This window comes from Juglans microcarpa x Juglans regia, chromosome 5S (genome assembly GCF_004785595.1).
Source record: "Juglans microcarpa x Juglans regia isolate MS1-56 chromosome 5S, Jm3101_v1.0, whole genome shotgun sequence".
Classification (NCBI taxonomy): Eukaryota; Viridiplantae; Streptophyta; class Magnoliopsida; order Fagales; family Juglandaceae; genus Juglans; species Juglans microcarpa x Juglans regia.
Window position 1 is genome coordinate 9287874 of NC_054603.1, and position 18334 is coordinate 9306207.

The 18334-nt window shown below is 36.5% G+C and overlaps 1 protein-coding gene across 1 annotated transcript; it reads right to left on the bottom strand.

The window, feature by feature from the left end:
* Positions 1-15655: 15655 nt before the first annotated feature.
* Positions 15656-17740, bottom strand: LOC121268635 (tyrosine decarboxylase-like). The gene has a single exon (XM_041172966.1). The coding sequence runs from the start codon at positions 17701-17703 to the stop codon at positions 16015-16017; it is 1689 nt and encodes a 562-aa protein (XP_041028900.1). The 5' UTR covers positions 17704-17740; the 3' UTR covers positions 15656-16014.
* Positions 17741-18334: the final 594 nt, after the last annotated feature.

Consider the following 18334-nt stretch of genomic DNA (forward strand, 5'->3'; position numbering starts at 1 on the left):
GGGAGGAGGATCCACTGCGAGCTAGGAGGTGGATAGAAGATCTTGAGAGAACATTTGAGGTTTGTGAGTGCACGGAGGCCCAAATGGTATTGTATGGAAGCTATATGCTGCAAGGTGAAGCGGCAAACTGGTGGCAGACCAAGCGGCAACTCCTAGAAATGGAGTTGGGATCTTTTGCTGCTATGTCCTGGCAGCGATACAAGAAGGAGTTCGACGACCGTTTCTTTCCTGTTGCGGTGAGACGGCAAAAGGCTCAGGAATTCAATAATTTGGTACAAGGAAACATGACGGTCGAGCAATATGCTAGGAAATTCATGGAGCTTGGGCGATTCGCTACTCACCTCATTGCCACTGAGGAGTTACGAGTTGAGCGTTTCCAGGAGGGTCTGCGCCATGACATACGCAGACAAGTGGCCTGTCTTGAAATTGTGGATTTTCAAAAATTAGTAGATTTGGCCACTATTGCAGAGCGGGAGAATACTTTTGTGGTAGGCTCCCCTCCAGGCCAGAAGAGGCGGAGTTTTGCTGGTGAGGGCAGTAGTTCTGGGTCACCGCATAGGTTTGTTCAAAGAACTGGGGCCCGTTCGCAGGCAGCCTCTGGGGTTCGTGCAGGAGGTCGAGCTCCAGTTTGTAGCAGGTGTAATAGAGCCCATGAGAGTGACTGTGGCCAGAGAGGGATCCAGTGCTTTAGATGTGGCCAGTCGGGTCACTTTGCTCGTGAGTGTCCTAGTCAAGCTCAAGGAAGTCAAGGAGGACGAGGCGGGAGGAGCAGCCAGAGACAGTTAGTACAAGCCCGAGTATATGCTGTGACTCCTGGTGATGTGGATTATGGGGCTCCAGAGACCCACGATGCTGGGGTGATTACTGGTATGCTTTTAATTTAATTGTTGGACTTGATGTTTGGTGTGAGTTGGTTTTTTGGATTTATCTAGTGTATGTGTTTGCTTCAAGTAGAGTTCGTCTATATGATTTTTATGCATGTACCTTGTTTGATTCTGGGGCGTCTCAATCTTTTGTGTCCGCTTCTTTTGCGCGGATGTGCAATCTAGTCACTGAGCCGTTATCACAACCCTTGGTAGTGACTCTTCCAAATGGTGAGCTGGTGTGGTGCTCCAAGGTTGCTTTAGGCTGTCCTTTGGATTTTGGTGGGAGGACATTGGATGCGGATTTGATTGTATTCAAGTTGCTTGGATTTGACATAATTTTAGGTATGGATTGGTTGCATCGATATTCTGCGAATATCAATTGTAGGAGTCAGATAATTGGCTTACAACTTACTGATGGAGAGTATTTGGAATTCGTGGGAAGCAAGTTGAAAGCAAGATCTGCAGTTATATCTGCAATTCAAGCTAAGAGAGACATAGCATGTGGAGCAGATGCTTTTTTGGTTCAAGTGGTGTCTACGCCATCCGAGAAGAAGTCTTTAATGGATATTCCGGTTGTGGAAGAATTCCCTGATGTATTCGTGGACGAGTTGCCCGGATTGTCTCATGTTCGTGATTTGGAATTTGTTATTGATTTGGAACCTGGAGCGGCTCCTGTGCATAAAGCTCCTTACCGTATGGCACCGTCTAAGTTAACAGAGTTGAAAACTCAATTGCAGGAACTTGTTGATAAAGGATTTATTCAGCCTAGTACTTCACCATGGGGAGCACCTGTTTTGTTTGTCAAGAAGAAGGATGGTACACTCAGAATGTGCATCGACTATCGGGAACTTAACAAGGTGACTATCAAGAATAAGTATCCTCTTCCTAGAATTGATGATTTGTTTGACCAGTTTCAGGGAGCAGCTATCTTTTCGAAGATTGATTTGAGATCTGGGTACTATCAGTTGAGAATAAGAGATAAGGACGTGCCCAAAACTGCTTTCAGGCGAGGTATGGGCATTATGAATTTAAGGTGATGTCTTTAGGGTTAGCTAATACCCCTGCTGCTTTTATGGATTTGATGAATAGGGTGTTTCGGCCTTTCTTGGATTCTTTTGTGGTGGTGTTCCTTGACGATATTCTGATATATTCACGAGATGTGGAAGAACATGCTTGTCATCTTCGTTTGGCACTTGGAAAATTAAAGGAGCATCAATTATATGCTAGGCTGAGTAAGTGTGAATTCTGGTTGGAAGAAGTTAAATTTCTTGAACATGTGATTTCCCAAGAGGGAGTGGCCGTGGATCCTAGTAAAGTGGAAGCTGTTTTGTCATGGCCTCGCCCTTCAACAGTCCGTGAGATACGGAGTTTCTTAGGACTTGCCGGTTATTATCGAAGATTTGTGGAGGGAATTTCTTGACTATTTGGACCTCTCACTGTTTTGATTAGAAAGAATGCTGAGTTTGTATGGTCTGATAGATGTGAGAGAAGTTTCCTTGAGTTGAAAAGAAGATTGACAATGGCACCTGTTTTGGCACTTCCGGAGCCACACAAGCCATTCATGATTTTTAGTGATGCATCTAAATTCGGATTGGGATGTGTTCTTATGCAAGAAGATCAAGTTGTTGCTTATGCATCTCGCCAGTTGAAAATTCATGAGAGGAATTAGCCCACCCATGATTTGGAATTGGCAGCTATAGTTTTTGCTCTTAAGATTTGGCAGCATTATCTGTATGGCGAAGTCTGTGAAGTCTATACCGATCACAAGAGTTTGAAGTATCTGTTTATTTAGAAGAATCTCAATATGAGGCAGAGGCGGTGGTTAGAATTGATTAGCGACTACCAATGTGAGATCAAGTATCATCCTGGAAAGGCGAATCTAGTCGCAGACGCTTTAAGTAGGAAGTCTCAACAGGTGGAAGAAGCAGAGTCGTCAGATGTGGATTCTCTCCTTTGCAGGATGAGGAGACTCCTTATTGAAAGTTCGCAGCAAGAAGAATTATTATCTTCAGTTTTAGATGTCCGAGTTGTGGATTTTGAAGAATTGAAAACTATTCAAAGAAGGGATCCAAAGTTGTTGGCCATCAGAAAGAGAGTTAGAAAGTCTAAGGGACCCTTGCACTATAGTCTGGATAAGGATGGTATCCTTCGGTTTTGGGATCGTAGGGTGATTCCCTGAGATTCAGAATTTAAGGAGCGAATTTTGGCAGAGGCACATGCGGCTCCTTATTCAGTTCATCCAGGAAGCACGAAAATGTATCGAGATTTAAAGAAAAATTACTGGTGGGAAGGAATGAAGGTGGATATTGCCATGTTTATCGAGAAATGCGACGCATGCCGTCAAGTTAAAGCTGAACATCAAAGATCTGCTGGTAGGCTTCAACCTCTCCCTATTCCTGAGTGGAAGTGAGATGACATTTCTATGGATTTTGTTGTGGGTTTGCCGAAGACTCCTAGCGGAAAAAACTCAGTTTGGGTGATTGTTGACCGGTTGACCAAGAGTGCCCATTTCTTGCCTATCAATAACACTGACTCTTTGGGTAAGTTGACTCTGTTGTATGTTAAGGAGATAGTGCGTTTGTACGGAGTGCCCAAGAGCATCGTGTCAGATCGGGACCCGCGGTTCACGTCCCATTTTTGGAAGAGTTTACAGGCAGCTTTAGGCACTAAGTTGAAGTTCAGTACTGCATATCACCCACAGACAGACGGTCAGTCAGAGCGTACTATCCAGACCCTTGAGAATATGTTGCGTGCTTGTGTCATGGAATTTCAGGGGAGTTGGGAGAATCACCTGCCACTAATTGAGTTTGACTACAATAACAGTTTTCAATCCTCCATTCAGATGGCCCCGTATGAAGCTTTGTATGGGAGAAGGTGTAGATCACCGTTGTGTTGGGATGAAGTCGACGAAAGTAAATTGATTGGGCCTGAGATAATTCAAGAAATAAAGGACCAAATTCAATTTATAAGGACTAAAATGGCGGAAGCCCAAAATCGCCAAAAGAGTTATGCAGATACAAGGAGAAGAGACTTATCATTTAAGATAGGCGATTGGGTTTACCTTAAAGTCTCTCCGATGAAGGGGGTTAAGCGCTTTGGCAAGAAGGGTAAGCTTAGCCCGAGGTATGTTGGTTCTTTCCAAATTGTAGAGAAAGTTGGGCTAGTTGCTTATAGAGTTGCTCTGCCGGATTATTTTGGGGATGTCCATGATGTGTTCTATGTGTCATCTTTGAAGAAGAGTTTTGGTCAGCTAGAGCCGCGTTTTGTCGATTCTGAACGCATTGAACTTCGGCCTAATCTTTCTTATGAAGTTGCCCCGACTCCGATTGTGGATTGAAAAGAGCAAAGGTTAAGGTCTAAGACAATACATTTGGTGAAGGTGTCGTGGGGCGATCCGATGGCTCAGGATTTATCTTGGGAGAGAGAAGCTGACATGAGTGAGCAGTACCCGTATCCGTTCGATTGATTCTGGCGGTATGTTCTTAAGTTTGCTCTTAGTTGAATCTTATTCCTGTCTTAACCTTATGTTTGACCTTGCCAATTTCGAGGACGAAATTTTTTTTAAAGGGGGGAGGATGTAACACCCCGTATTTAGTGTATTTTCACTGAATGATTATTTTTAATAATTCAAAAATTTATTCTCTTATTTTATAATTATCAGATATTTTAAATAGGTTATTTTATAATATTTAAATTGTGGAAATTAAATTGTTATGTTTTCTTAATATTTATTTACTGTTGTACATTTAAATTGTTCTTCTTTTAATTTAATTGATTGTGGGATTTAATTTATTTTATTTTCATTGTATCATTACGTTTAATTTAATTTAATTTAATTGATTTGTTGTTTTAAAATCATTTTCGTTGGATCATTTTTAGTGACCCAAGATGTGAGGATTGGACCTCATTTCTTTCCTTTCATTTTTCTTTTTCTCCTTTTTCTTTTCTTTCTTTTTCTTTTTCCCCAGTTTCCCCCCCTCCCGCACGACGCACTCTCTCTCTCTCTCTCCCCGTCCAATTTTTCTTCCACCCAGCCAGCCGCCATGAACCGCCAGTGACTGACACCGCCCCCTCCATCCACCTCCCCATCGACCGGCGACACCACCCCGTCAATCCCAGCCCCTATCTCGCCGATATTCTCCTCCAGGCACGACTTGAAGCCACATCGTTCCTTGTTCTCGCGCGCCGCCGTCGTGCCACCTTTGGCCACCATCTCTTCACCACTTCATCCCCGACCTCTTAGCAACCCAATGGACCCAACCCCGGCTCCGATCTGTCATCGGTGAAGCACAACCAAGCTCATCTCCGATTTCGACTTTTTGGCCTTAAAACCACCCTTTGCGCAGCCACCCACGGCAAACCACCACCACCATTGGCTTCACCGACCTCTCTAGGCCCTATCCTATCAATTTCGCGTCGTAGTTTGTCCCCATTCAAAAGTGAGTTTTTGAGACCCACGGCCACAGTGTATTTTACACTGTTACGTTACTGAGTCACCACTTCTTGCACCTCCGTGATCCTTTGAAAATCATAATATAGCGCTGTAAGTATTTTTTCAAAGAACTATTGTGATTTAAATATATGTTTGCACTAACTTATATTATTGTGATCTGGTTGGTTGGACATACCGGACTGAGTTCGAGGAGGTCGGGGGTCGGATGGACTATGGACGGAGTTGTGTGATTGGTTGGTATTGTGAATTGTTAGTTGTTGGTTTTGGTGTTCATGATTTTATCAAAATGCAAGCATGATCATGTTTGTAAAGGAAACTGGATTTTCATGTACATGCATTCATGTTCATGTGTTTCATGAAAACTAGATTTTCATGTGTTAAAAGATTTTAGGTGCGTGTGTATCACGACCCCAAGCCGAGATGGCGTATTATCTCAGTGGAGCTCCTCTGGTCACTCGGGAGCGGAATATACTGAGTGACGTCCCCTGGATCGTCGTTGGGTGACGATCGAATCAAACGAGATAGTCTCGTGCCGACTCCGTGGCCCCTTTGTTGGTGGGGGCTAGAGGATGCTTGGCCACTTACGCGCTAGGGGCGAAACTGGGCATCGCTCGTTGCGTAGTGGGTGCTTGGCCACGAACGCACTGGGCGCGGAACTGAGCATCGCTACGAAGCCAAGACGTGCGGATGATCCCTATGGGAGATCATGGTGCATTGGTTAATGGAATAATGGGCTGTTTTCTGGAAAAATAGCGTGTGTTGATTTAAAGGTTTTTATGTAATTCATTTTCTGGAAAAATGAGATTTTATTGATTTGGGTCATTTTCTGGGAAAATGACAGAGTACTATTTTTTTTGGGCCAAAATTAGATTTTGGCGTGTGTTGGAAAATATCTTTTTTTGGGAAAAATAGTATTTTTGGATTTAATGCATATCTCATCATATGCATGCATGTTAGTAGCATTAATGCATTTTTATCTCGTGGTTATTTGGGTTATACTTACCTGCGGTACCATTTTGTGGTAACGCAGATTTTGATGCAGAGGAGGATGAGGGTGAGCCTGAGGAGTCGGCTCTGCCAGAGGAGTGATTGGATCACTCGCATTTTGGTTGGGACTTGTAAACATTTATTATGGATGACTGTATAATTTTTAAACCTTTTAACTGATTATTAAAATTGTATTAACAATTCTGGTACTTAGTTGTATTATTTATCCGCTGCGTTGTTTTTGTATACTGTTGCATGTACACACACTTGGCACTAATGTTGGGATGTGTGACCCTGTTGTCATCATCCCGGTGTCTCGATTCTCGTGTCTCCTTACATGGGGGTCGTGGGCGCCACATGAGGTGACGGAAAGTCTTCGCCAACAGTTTATGTGGGGCCTTAATGTGATGGAGCTCTCGATGGAGGGTGGTTGCAGTGGCTCAAGGTGGCAGGAACACTCCCTCTATTTTGGGTGTGCAAAAATAGGGGACAACATGGGCTGAGTTTCCGTGAGATGGATGGTGGCGCCGAACGAGATGAGCACTGGTCTATTACGTTAGTGGCTACGATTTTGTAGGGCTGAGCAGGAAATTATGATGCGGAGAAAGCTGACACAGTGGGTGGCTAGGTTGTAGCTCAACGTGGAGGGAGCAGGTGCTCTATTTTTCAGTGCTTAGTGGTTCTCAGGGCGAGGTTGTGGCGACGTGAATGGCTGGGTGGCTTGGGAGGAACTGCGCGAAGCTGGGCAGCGGCTACTCTTGGGATTGAGAAGAGACAGTTGTGCAATATCCTAACGTGTGGGTATATATAGAAGCTGCTGAAAACCCTAGTAGAAGGAACTGTGCATGACGTGGGTTCTATTCTTGGTTCTCACGGGCTTGGGCTTGGGCTTGATGAAAATACTGGGTTATTTCAAATATTTGGCTCATGTTTTGTACTAAAAAAAATAAACTATTAATAAATGCACTCCTTTATGAATTTTGAGCCTCGATTCATCTTTAAAAAATACTTGTTCCATAAAATCATCGGTCATAAAAAGATTTACCATCCGACCCAAAAATATTTAAGGAAATTATTAAAATAGCAAGCCTATTTAAAAAAAATTTCGTTATCTGCCAAAATACAATTTGGACCCGCAATCAAAGTTTTTGGTACCGTACCGTACCGGCCGGTACCGGTAATATAAGCGTTCCGTACTGGTCAAAATACCTGGTGTACTGGCCGGTATTTTATGTTTCGGCAGAAACATATATTCAGCCAATACGAAATTCAGCAGACGGTAACTAGTAGGAATTGATGGCATTTTTTAAATTTATGTAACCTCTTAGGGGCAAGTTTGGACTTTCACGTAACATATACTTAGGTTTTCTTTATTTTTCAGTTTCACTTTCGCCCAACTTCCCAAGTCCATTTCCTTCAACCGACAGCAGCAACACCTCTGCACCCAAGTCCCAGACAGTAAGCCAGCTCGTCGCACGTCGCCAACCGCCTCGTCGCACGTCTCCACCATCTCGTCGCATGTCGTCGTCCGCCAACTCCGCCGTTGTCTTGGTATTTTTTGGTTAATTTGATTATTTTTTTGTAACCTTTTTTTTTAATAAATAAATCAAAATTATATTTTTATAGATGTTTTAGATTATATTGTTATAGTGTTTGTTTGTATTTTTATAGATGTTTTAGATTAGATTTTTATAGATGTTTTAGTCTTTTACATTATATTGTTATAGTGTTTGTTTGTATTTTTATAGATGCTTTAGATTATATTTTTATAGATGTTTTAGTCTTTTAGATTATATTTTTATAGATGTTTTAGATTATATTGTTATAGTTTTTGTTTGTATTTTTATAAATGTTTTAGATTGTATTTTTATAGATGTTTTAGATTATATTGTTATAGTGTTTGTTTTTATTTTTATAGATGTTTTTGTTTGTATTTTTATAGATGTTTTAGATTATATTTTTACAGATGTTTTAGATTATATTGTTATAGTGTTTGTTTGTATTTTTATAGATGTTTTATATTATATTTTTATAAATGTTTGTCTTTTAGATTATATTTTTATAGATGTTTTAGATTATATTATTATAGTGTTTGTTTGTATTTTTATAGATGTTTTAAATTATATTTTTATAGATATTTTAGATTATATTTTTATAGATTTGATGAGTTTCTTCTTAATGGCTTACTTATAAGTGTTAATTTTTTATACTTTAATAGTTAAAAATGTCTAGTTGTCAGTCAACCGGTGGTATGACTTCAACTCCAACACTTGCTCCTGCAAGATCAGAAGATCTAGCATGGGCCCATGCACGTGCAATGTTTGGGCAAGAAATAATACTAAATGTTTATATTGTAATAAAGTAATTAGAGGTGGCGGTGTCACTCGGTTGAAGTATCATCTAGCTGAGATTCCAGGCGATATAGAAGCATGTGAAAAGGTCTCTGAAGATGTAAAATGGCAAATGAAGGAGTTGCTTGATGAAATAAAAAAAGTAAGAGAAGAAAAGAAAAATAAGGTTTGAGATTGAAGGCGATATAGATTTAACATCTAATGATATTAATGATAGTAATAGTATGGAGGAACAATCTCAGCTTTTAAAATGTAAGGGGAAGTCGAAAGAATCTGGAACTAGAAAGTCAGTGGGGGGATTGAGTAGATTTTTTGCTCCAAGAACAACTCCTGGGGCCCAACCTTCAATTAAGAATTCTATGTGTTCAAATGAGATGATTTTAAAAGCAAAGATAGTTGTAGCTAGGGGTGTAACCGGTCTGGTTTTGGACAAAATCTAGGACCGAACCGGTACGTACCGGTTTTGTATTTTCAAAAGCCGATTACGCACCAGTTACCCTCCTAAACCGATACTTCTGGTTTTACCAGTTTCCAATTCGGTCCCCTTTTTTATTTTTTTTTTAAATGGAAGTTTCACAGTTTGTCATTAAAAATTTGTTTATTAAAAAAAACTGATTTAAAAAAAATCTGTTTTATACTTTTATTAAAAAAATATGTTTTAACTTTTACTAAAAAAATCTGCTTTACTAAAAACTACTTCAATAAAAAATCTACTTTACTACAAAAAATATGATTAACTAAAATCTATTTTAGCAAAAATTGTTTTACTAAAAAAACTCTGCTACAAACTTGTAAATATAACTACTACAAAAACTAGAAAAAAAAATCTGCAATAAATTATTTTATCTGCTATAAGTCTATGACTAATGGTTCAAGAATGGACATCAACAAGCCTATAAGCCTATGTAATAAAAAATTTTGGTATTAATTATAAGTATAACTATAGTCTATAGTCTATATTAGACTATTAGTATTAGTTAAATAGTTATAGACTTATATATTAGTATAGCTAAATAATATATTAGACTACATAATAGTATTAATATTAGACTATTGGTATAGTTATAAGTTATATATTAGTATTAGTTATAGACTATATATTTAATATTAGTATTAGTTATAAACTTTTAATAAAAACTTGTAGTATTAATTATAAGTGCAACTATAGTCATTAGTCTATATTAGATTATTAGTATTAGTTATAAACTTATATATTAGTATTAACATTTTATGTAATAATTTATAAATTATAATAAGAAATTATTTCATATATGAATATATATATAATTATATATATTATATATAAAAATTTCACATAAAAATTTATAATTATACATAATATATAAAACTTATATATATTAATATATATATATAATATTTTGTATAAAACTTATATATACAATAATGTAAATATTATTTTTTATATATTTTTTTAATCAACTAGTATGGTCCGGTCCGGTTCGAAAAATCTTAAAACCGGAACCGTCCGGTTTTCACATTCTAAGAACTGGTCCCGGACCAGACCGGTTTAAAACAGGTAAAATCGGTTCAGTCTGGTCCGGTCCAGACCGGTTTTCCGATTTTTCAGTTTGAATTTACACTCCTAGCTGTAGCACGCTGGTGGTATGATACTAATTTTCCTTTTAATGCGGCTCAATCCAAGTTTTATCAATCAGCTATTGATGCTATGACTGCCATCGGGTCAGGATTCAAGAGTCCTTCTTTATATGAGTTAAAAGAAAATTTGTTAAAGATGGTTGTGGATGACGTTAAAGATTATTTGTAACAAATTAAGAAGGTTTGGAATGAGACCGGTTGTTCACTAATGGCAGATGGTTGGACAAACTAGAAGTAAGAATCAATAATCAACTTTCTAGTTTATTGTTCAAAAAGTACAATGTTATTGAAGTCTGTTGATACATCTGGCCTTAAAAAATATGCTAAAACATTGTTTAATATCTTTGATGAGGTTGTTCAAGAAATTAGAGCTGAAAATCTTGTGCAGTTCATAACGGACAATGATGCAAGTTATAAAGCTGTTGAAAAAAAGTACAATAGAAGTATGACTCTTTCTACTGGTCTCCATATGCAGCTCATTGCATAAACTTAATGTTCGAGAATTTTTCTTATCCAAGATATTTTTCCCTTATTGATGATACTATAAAAAAGGCAAAAAGATAACAAAGTTAATCTATAACCATGGTTGGGTTTTGGCATTGATGAGAAAAAACTTTACTAAAAGTCATGATTTGTGTAGTCTAAGTGTCTAATGCTTGATCTTGTTTAAAAAAAACTCAGACAAATGTTTACTTGTGATAAATAGATTGCATCAAGTCATTCTAAGAGCAACATGTGGAAGGAGATAGCTGAGATCGTTTTAAAAGACAAAGAGTTTTGGGCTCAATGTCAATTTATTGTTAAAGTTAGTGAGCATTTGGTTCATGTTCTACGACTTGTTTACGGGGATGAGAAGCCTGCAATGGGTTACTTGTATGATGCAATGGAAAGAGTCAAAGAGAACATAAAAGCAAGATGCAATAACAAAGTTAGTTTATTCAGTCCATTCACCAGGATCATTTATTCTAGATGGGATAGGCAGCTTCACAGTTCATTACATGCGGCGGATTTTTTTTTAACCTTGGAATTTACTATAGCCCCAATTTTAAAAATAAAAATGATGTTGTAAGAGGTTTCAACAATTGTGTTATGAAGATAGAACTTGATCGCGATAATCAAGACAAGAATCAGTAGGTGAGTTTGGACATTCTTTAGCAATCCGCCAGCGTGATAAAATTAATTCAGGTATTATCATTTATCAATATTATTTGTTAAATAATGTGACTTTGTACTGTAAATTTTATCTTATTTTATTTTTACTTCTATTTAATTAATAATTACATTATTGTTATAGTTACATGGTGGACCCAATTTGGTTGAGGTTCCAACACTTCAAAAGTTTGTTGTTCGAGTACTAAATCAATATTGTAGTGCAATTGGATGTGAGAGAAACTGGAGCACATTTGATTTTATTCATTCAAAGAAGAGAAATAGATTAGTGCATAAACGTTTGAAGCTGAGAGAGAGGTAAATTTGTTTAATACTAATGTTTTCATTGTTGAAAAATATATATCATTTTTACTTATATTTAATTTTATTTTGACAGGAGCATAAAAAAAGGAAGAGAGACTTTAGATCTAATCAATCTTAAAAACATTGATTTGATGGAAAAATGGGTGGGTGAAGAATCTGAGTTTCTTGATGGAGAAGATTTAGATTGGGAAAGTATTAAAGAGCCATTAACGTCACTAAATGAGGAAGACAATGATAATGTTGGTATTGATGTTGATGATGGTGATGCTGTTGATGAAAATATTTTGATTAACATGTCGAATCATGATCCGTATTGTCTTTTTGATGAGGATGAGTATTTTTTATGACGTGGTGACGTTAATAATTTTATCATAATAATGTTGGTGTTTATAACTTTATGTTAGTTGTAATTTAAAACTTAAGACTTGTATTGAGAAGTATTGAGTTTATGATTTATTTTGTTGTTATTTTGGAATACAATTAATACTTGTATATATATAATTTATCCAAATATAAATTATTTCGAAACGGTACACAAAACGGTACCGATACTGAAACGGTATCGATATCGAAATATTATTTCGAAATGGTATACGAAACAGTTTCGGTATCGAAATATTTCGTTCCAGTACCTTGACCGATATGATTTTCGGTATGGTATTCAAAACATTGTCTGCAACCAGTATATATAAAAAATAATACTCAAAAATTAACTAGACTCTTCATGCATATAAATTCAAAAATAAAAATTTTTGAAAACGGCTTATTGCTGGATCGGTGTTACACATATAACAATGATATATTTATATTAATAATGATTCAATAGAAAGTATTAGGAATTTAGTCATCTCTATAACTATATATATATATATATATATATATATATATATATATATATATATATATATATATATATATATACACACACATAAGAATATCATATTCTCGTAATTATAAAGGTAAACACAAAACAATGGGGTAGCCAGATCAGAGCTGCAGAGACTAGAGAGTTGGGAGAAAGAAATAATATTAGCAGATGTGGAATACTGCATAAGTAGCGTGTAATAAAAAAATGAGTAAATATAATATTTATATGAAAAAATTTAAATTTTTAATAATAAATACGCACTTTACAAACGCAATACTCTAAAAGAAAAATACAACTCTATCAGTGAGAGCATCTTTATTAGCTTGACTAAATGCATCTTTAAAATTTAGTCAATATCATATTTTTTTATATTTGTCTATTTCATTTAAATTCAATCCCAACATTAGATTAGTCATTCACTCTCTATATAATAATAAAATATTATTAAATTAATAATTTTTTATTTAATTTATTTGTATCACATTTTATAATTATATCAATTTAATAATAATAATTATTATATTCTAATTAAATTAATATTAAAAAAATCATATTTTCAAAAATCATTTAATGCTAATAATAAAAAATATTTGATTAAATTCATCTAAATTTCTATCTAAATTTCTTAATTACAAACTAAATAGTATTTTTGTTTGGAGTGAGAAATTAATATTTTAATATTTATTTGGAATGAGAAATTAATATTTTAATATTTAATGAATCAATTATAATTCTCTATCTTTTACCAACTATTATAACAGAAATCTATCTTATTTTAGATTTAATCAATCTAATATAAAGTATTTTTTATATCAATTATATAAATTTTAACTAATTTTTTTACTTGATCAATTCAATGTGAATGCTCTGAGCCATGACCAAATGACTACAAACCCAAGCTGTCAAGTCACGTTACGTACTTTTCTGGCACGTACATCTTAATTTTCAAGCAGGCATACATCTGGACGAAAAATTATTAGTTTATAATTATTTTATAAGTTTCTTTAAAATAAAAAGTATTTATGTATAATTAAAAATATCTTTTAATGAAGCGACACTGGTGGTAATTTAAGTGTTTTGCAAGTCAGCACAGGCGCCTTGATCATTTTCACTCTGCTTTCTGTTTACTTCCTTTAATTTTAGAATAATGCCGGGCTAGCCGAGATATTCACCGATTTTTTATTTTTGAAAGTATTTTTTAATAAGCATGTAATTTTTATTTTTTAAAAAAATAAATTAAAATATTTTAAAAGATATTTGAAAAAAAAAATAAAAAAATTAACCTTCGTGATACACTCTGGAGAGTGTCGACGAGTGTAGCAGCACTCTTAATTTTGATATTATACATAAAATATATATATATATATATATATCTTTTTAGCTACGGAATACGGATACTACTAATTTTTTAAAAAAAGAGTACGTGGAATCGTCTGTGGGAGAGAAGATATTTGATTTTATCCACTTGTTGCCCTATATATACATCCACGGGAAGCCGCCTCCTTGTTTACTTCATTGATAACCTTTTGTGCATATCTTTGTAACTGCAGATTTCTACCTGTTTCATTGCCTTCCACATAGCACTTGCTTCAGCTGGCTCAACACTTCCAAGAAAGTTCTAATTAGCTGCACGCAAAGAGAACATGATCTCCCCTTCATGATTTCTTGCTACCACTCTGGCCTGCCTATACGCATTTTCTTTTCTGCTCTGCCTTATTCAAAGCAGCATCAAAGTTAATTTTTGTGAAGCTCTCGGTGGGTGGGCGTGGTAACCACTTAGTTTCTCTTCTTTATCTCGTGCCAGGTTCAATCTCTTGCTCTCTTTTCTCCTCCTCAGCTTCTTGAAAGACTTTCAGGTTTACTTCTGCAATACATAAAAGTGTTTGAGAATGTTTGTGAATAGTAGTAAAAAAGTTATAATAGAATATTAAATAGTAGTAAAAGTAGTTGAAAAGTAATAATAAAGTAAAAAATAATAGTGAGAGTGTTTGAGGTACTCTCGTCAGTCAAACCTATAAGTTGGGTTTGGATGTTGAACTAAGTTAAATTGAGATGATAAAATATTATTAGAATATTATTTTTTAATATTTTTATTATTTTAAGATTTAAAAAAATTAAATTATTTATTATATTTTGTGTTAGAACGTGAAAAAGTTGTAATAATAAATTGAGATGAGTGGGTTTGGGATCCAAACTAGCCTTACAACCGAATGGTTTCTTCTTCTATAAGATGGACTTGTATTAACAGTATCTCTCCGCCCACACAACTGAATGGTTCCTTCTATAGAATCTAAAACGACTGTATGTATCATTCATTAATCATCGGATAAACTTCAAATAGTACTGTCTTCAAGTTTTCTCAAATCAAAACAAGTAAAATTTCGTACGTGCACGGTTCATGTCCACTGAAAAAGACTTCATAATTAATGATCATCATATAGCTAGCTAGAGACACGTTGTACACAAAGATGGCACATCTAGGGCAGATAAGCACGGGATTAGGCCTGAATTTCAAACTCAGGCACTCTTTCTTCCCGTCCATGCAGGTGATCTTCTTTCTCATTTCTGGTGGGTATTCCGGCCATGTCCTCTCTCTCATTTCCGGTGGATCTCCAAATTTTCCACCGGCCCCCATCAAGTTTTGAATCTCCACTCCTCCCTCCCAGCATGGGACCGCCTCTGTGGTATTTTTGCCCTTTTTACTGATTTTCTCGCGCCAAGTACTCTAAAACCCGGCAGCACCATCTCTGTCGCCATATAAATATATATATATATATATATATATATATATATATATATATATATATATATATAGTACTAGACATGCACGTCTTGCCACAAGTTTTATATATATATATATATAACTGATCAGTAATGTTTCCCCGTTTTGCTACAAGTTACTTTTCTGACGCACTAGTTATTCAAGATTTACAACCCAAACTATGCGGAGTTGTTTGTGCTGTATAAGAAACGATCTGCTAAGAAAATTGACAATTTCTCATCGAAATGAATTCATTCTTGACATAAATATTCATTTTTATTACAAATAATCAATTTTTGCCGCTCGGCTCAAGCTGCAAATACAATGGGGGTGAAGCTGAAAGCTCACCAAATTAAGGCGTTGAAAGCGACATTCAAATTAACAAACAAACTCCACCTATTTAAAATAGCCAAGAACAAATCAATACAATCTGAAGTGGAGTTAATTACCAATTAAGACCCAAAGGTACTTAATTAATAACACCAACACAAAATGGAAAATAATATATAGATATATAACAGGCAGCTTCAAACTCTAGCAGATTTATTTTTAACTCCATAGATGTGCTTAATCTCTCGCTTCAAACAATATCACGTGGCTGATCTCCCAAATTAATTCATGCAACAAAAACATACTTTTTAGTAGTTTTTGCTAAGTATGGCATTTGCGTGCTCCTGCACCACTTTCCAAGCCGTGATAACGTGTTTTTCTTCCACTAGAGTTGCTCCAACTGCAAACCTTATCACGAACACACCGCCAACCATGGAATGAGTCATATAAACACGGCCTGACTTGTTAATGGATTCCAATAACTTCCGGTTGAGCTCATTTGTACTTGCTTCTTTCATGTAGTTATGATCATCATGATCATGATCATCACCCTTTCCATTTGTAAGACCGTTTAAGTGCCCATTTGTATGACCGTTTAAGTGCCCATTTGTATGACCATTTGTATGACCGTTTAAGTGCCCATTTGTATGACCGTTTGTAGTACGTTTTGCGTATGCTACGCCGTTACCCATTCCTGGGGACAAAACCCTAAAGCAAACCACAGCAAAGCTTCTAGGGACAACAATTTCAAACCTCTTGTCCGATGTGACAAACCCTTCAAAAAGTTTGGCCATGTTAACATGACTTCTCAGAAAGTCCCTAAGCTTAGCCACGCCATAGCTTCGAAGCACGAACCATAATTTCAAAGATCGGAATCTTCGGCTTAGGGTAAGCTGCCAGTCTTTGTAGTCCACCACTTGCCTTGAATCGGTTGCCTTATTCCTCAAGTACTCAGGATTTGTTGAGAGTGATTTTACCAAGGCGCTCGGGTCCTTGACCCAAAGGCAGCAGCAATCTAAAGTGGTTAGGAACCATTTATGTGCATTGAGGCTAAAAGAGTTTGCACCCTCAACACCATCAATGACATGACGGAACTCGGGACAAATGCAGACGCTTCCAGCATAAGCAGCGTCGACGTGGACCCACAAGCCATAATCTTTGGCAACATCGCATAACGACTTTAGTGGATCAATTGCAGTTGTCGAAGTTGTCCCCACAGTGGCACACAAGAATAGAGGGATTAGGCCTGCATCAATATCTTTGCAAATGGCTGATCGTAGGGAGTCCGGGGACAACGAAAATGCCGTGCGCTTGGTGGTTTTGATGGCTCTGAAATTACTTGGGTTGATTCCGGCTATCCGTGCCGCCTTTTGAAGTGAACAATGCGTTTGGTCAGATCCATAGACCACCAACTTTCCCATATTCTGACTCCCAATGCGGCACAACATTTGATCCCTAGCAGCGACGAGTGTGCACAAAATGGCCTCACAAGTAGTCCCTTGTAGCACGCCCCCACCATTGCCCGAGAAAAGGAAAGACTTGGGCAGCTGAAGCATCTCTCCGAGCCAATCCATGACTATTGACTCTAGCTCAGTCGCAGCTGGTGACGAAATCCAGTTGAAGCCAACCACATTGAAACCAGTGGAAAGCATCTCGCCAAGAAACCCTGCTATGCTTCCACTGGATGGGAAGTAAGCAAAATAGCTAGGGCTTTGCCAATGAGTTACACCAGGAAGTATATGGTCCTGCACGTCTTGGAGAATGGTTTCAATGGATTCAGGATTATATGGGGTAGATTCTGGCAAGAGTTTTCGGAGATAACCTGGTTCGACTTGGCTAAGGACAGGATATTTCTCGATATTCAAGTAATAATCAGCTAGAAAATCTATGATCATGTGGCCTTGACGCCTGAACTCCTCAGGGTCTAGTGGATTATTTGTGTTATAGGAAGACGAGTGTTTCATCATGAGTTCATGGTTGAAATTGAAGGCATCCATCTTTGGTACGTAGAGGGAAAAAAAAGTACTGGTTTTTGGCTTCGCAGGTCTCAAACTGAGTATTAAGGAGAAAGTGGCAGAAAAAAAACAACAAAACAAGCTTAATGGAAGTCTTTGGTAGTTTCAGATACAGTAGACGATGGGCATGAAGAGTTTATATAAAGTTCGATAGGAAACGGCCTGTCCATTATACGTTCTTCCACGTGAAAGATAAGCTTGGAAATCTTCTGCATGCGATCCCATCATGATAACGTGAAATGATCCTGTGGAGCAAATGAAATGAAATGATCCCATCTTCCCTTCTTCTTCTTCTTCTTCTTCTTCGTCTATTTTCGGCCCTACAAATTAAGCACCTACCTTACGTTATCGTCAAAATAGCCCCGTTTATTCTTAGAGGTGATTGAGATTAACGTTAAAAAATTAAATAAAATATTATTAGAATATATTTTTTAATATTATTTTTATTTTAAAATTTAAAATAATTAAATTATTTATTTTATTTTATATAAAAATTTAAAAAAATTGTAATGATAAGATGAAAAATTTTTAAAATTTTAGATTTTAGTCTTAAAAACAAACCAGCTAGAAGATGGTTTTTAGAAGGAAAAAAACTTTGCCTCTAATTTGACCG

Bases quoted from the DNA above. Each gene is read 5' to 3' on its own strand.
- LOC121268635 (XM_041172966.1), bottom strand. From the start codon at position 17,703: ATGGATGCCTTCAATTTCAACCATGAACTCATGATGAAACACTCGTCT.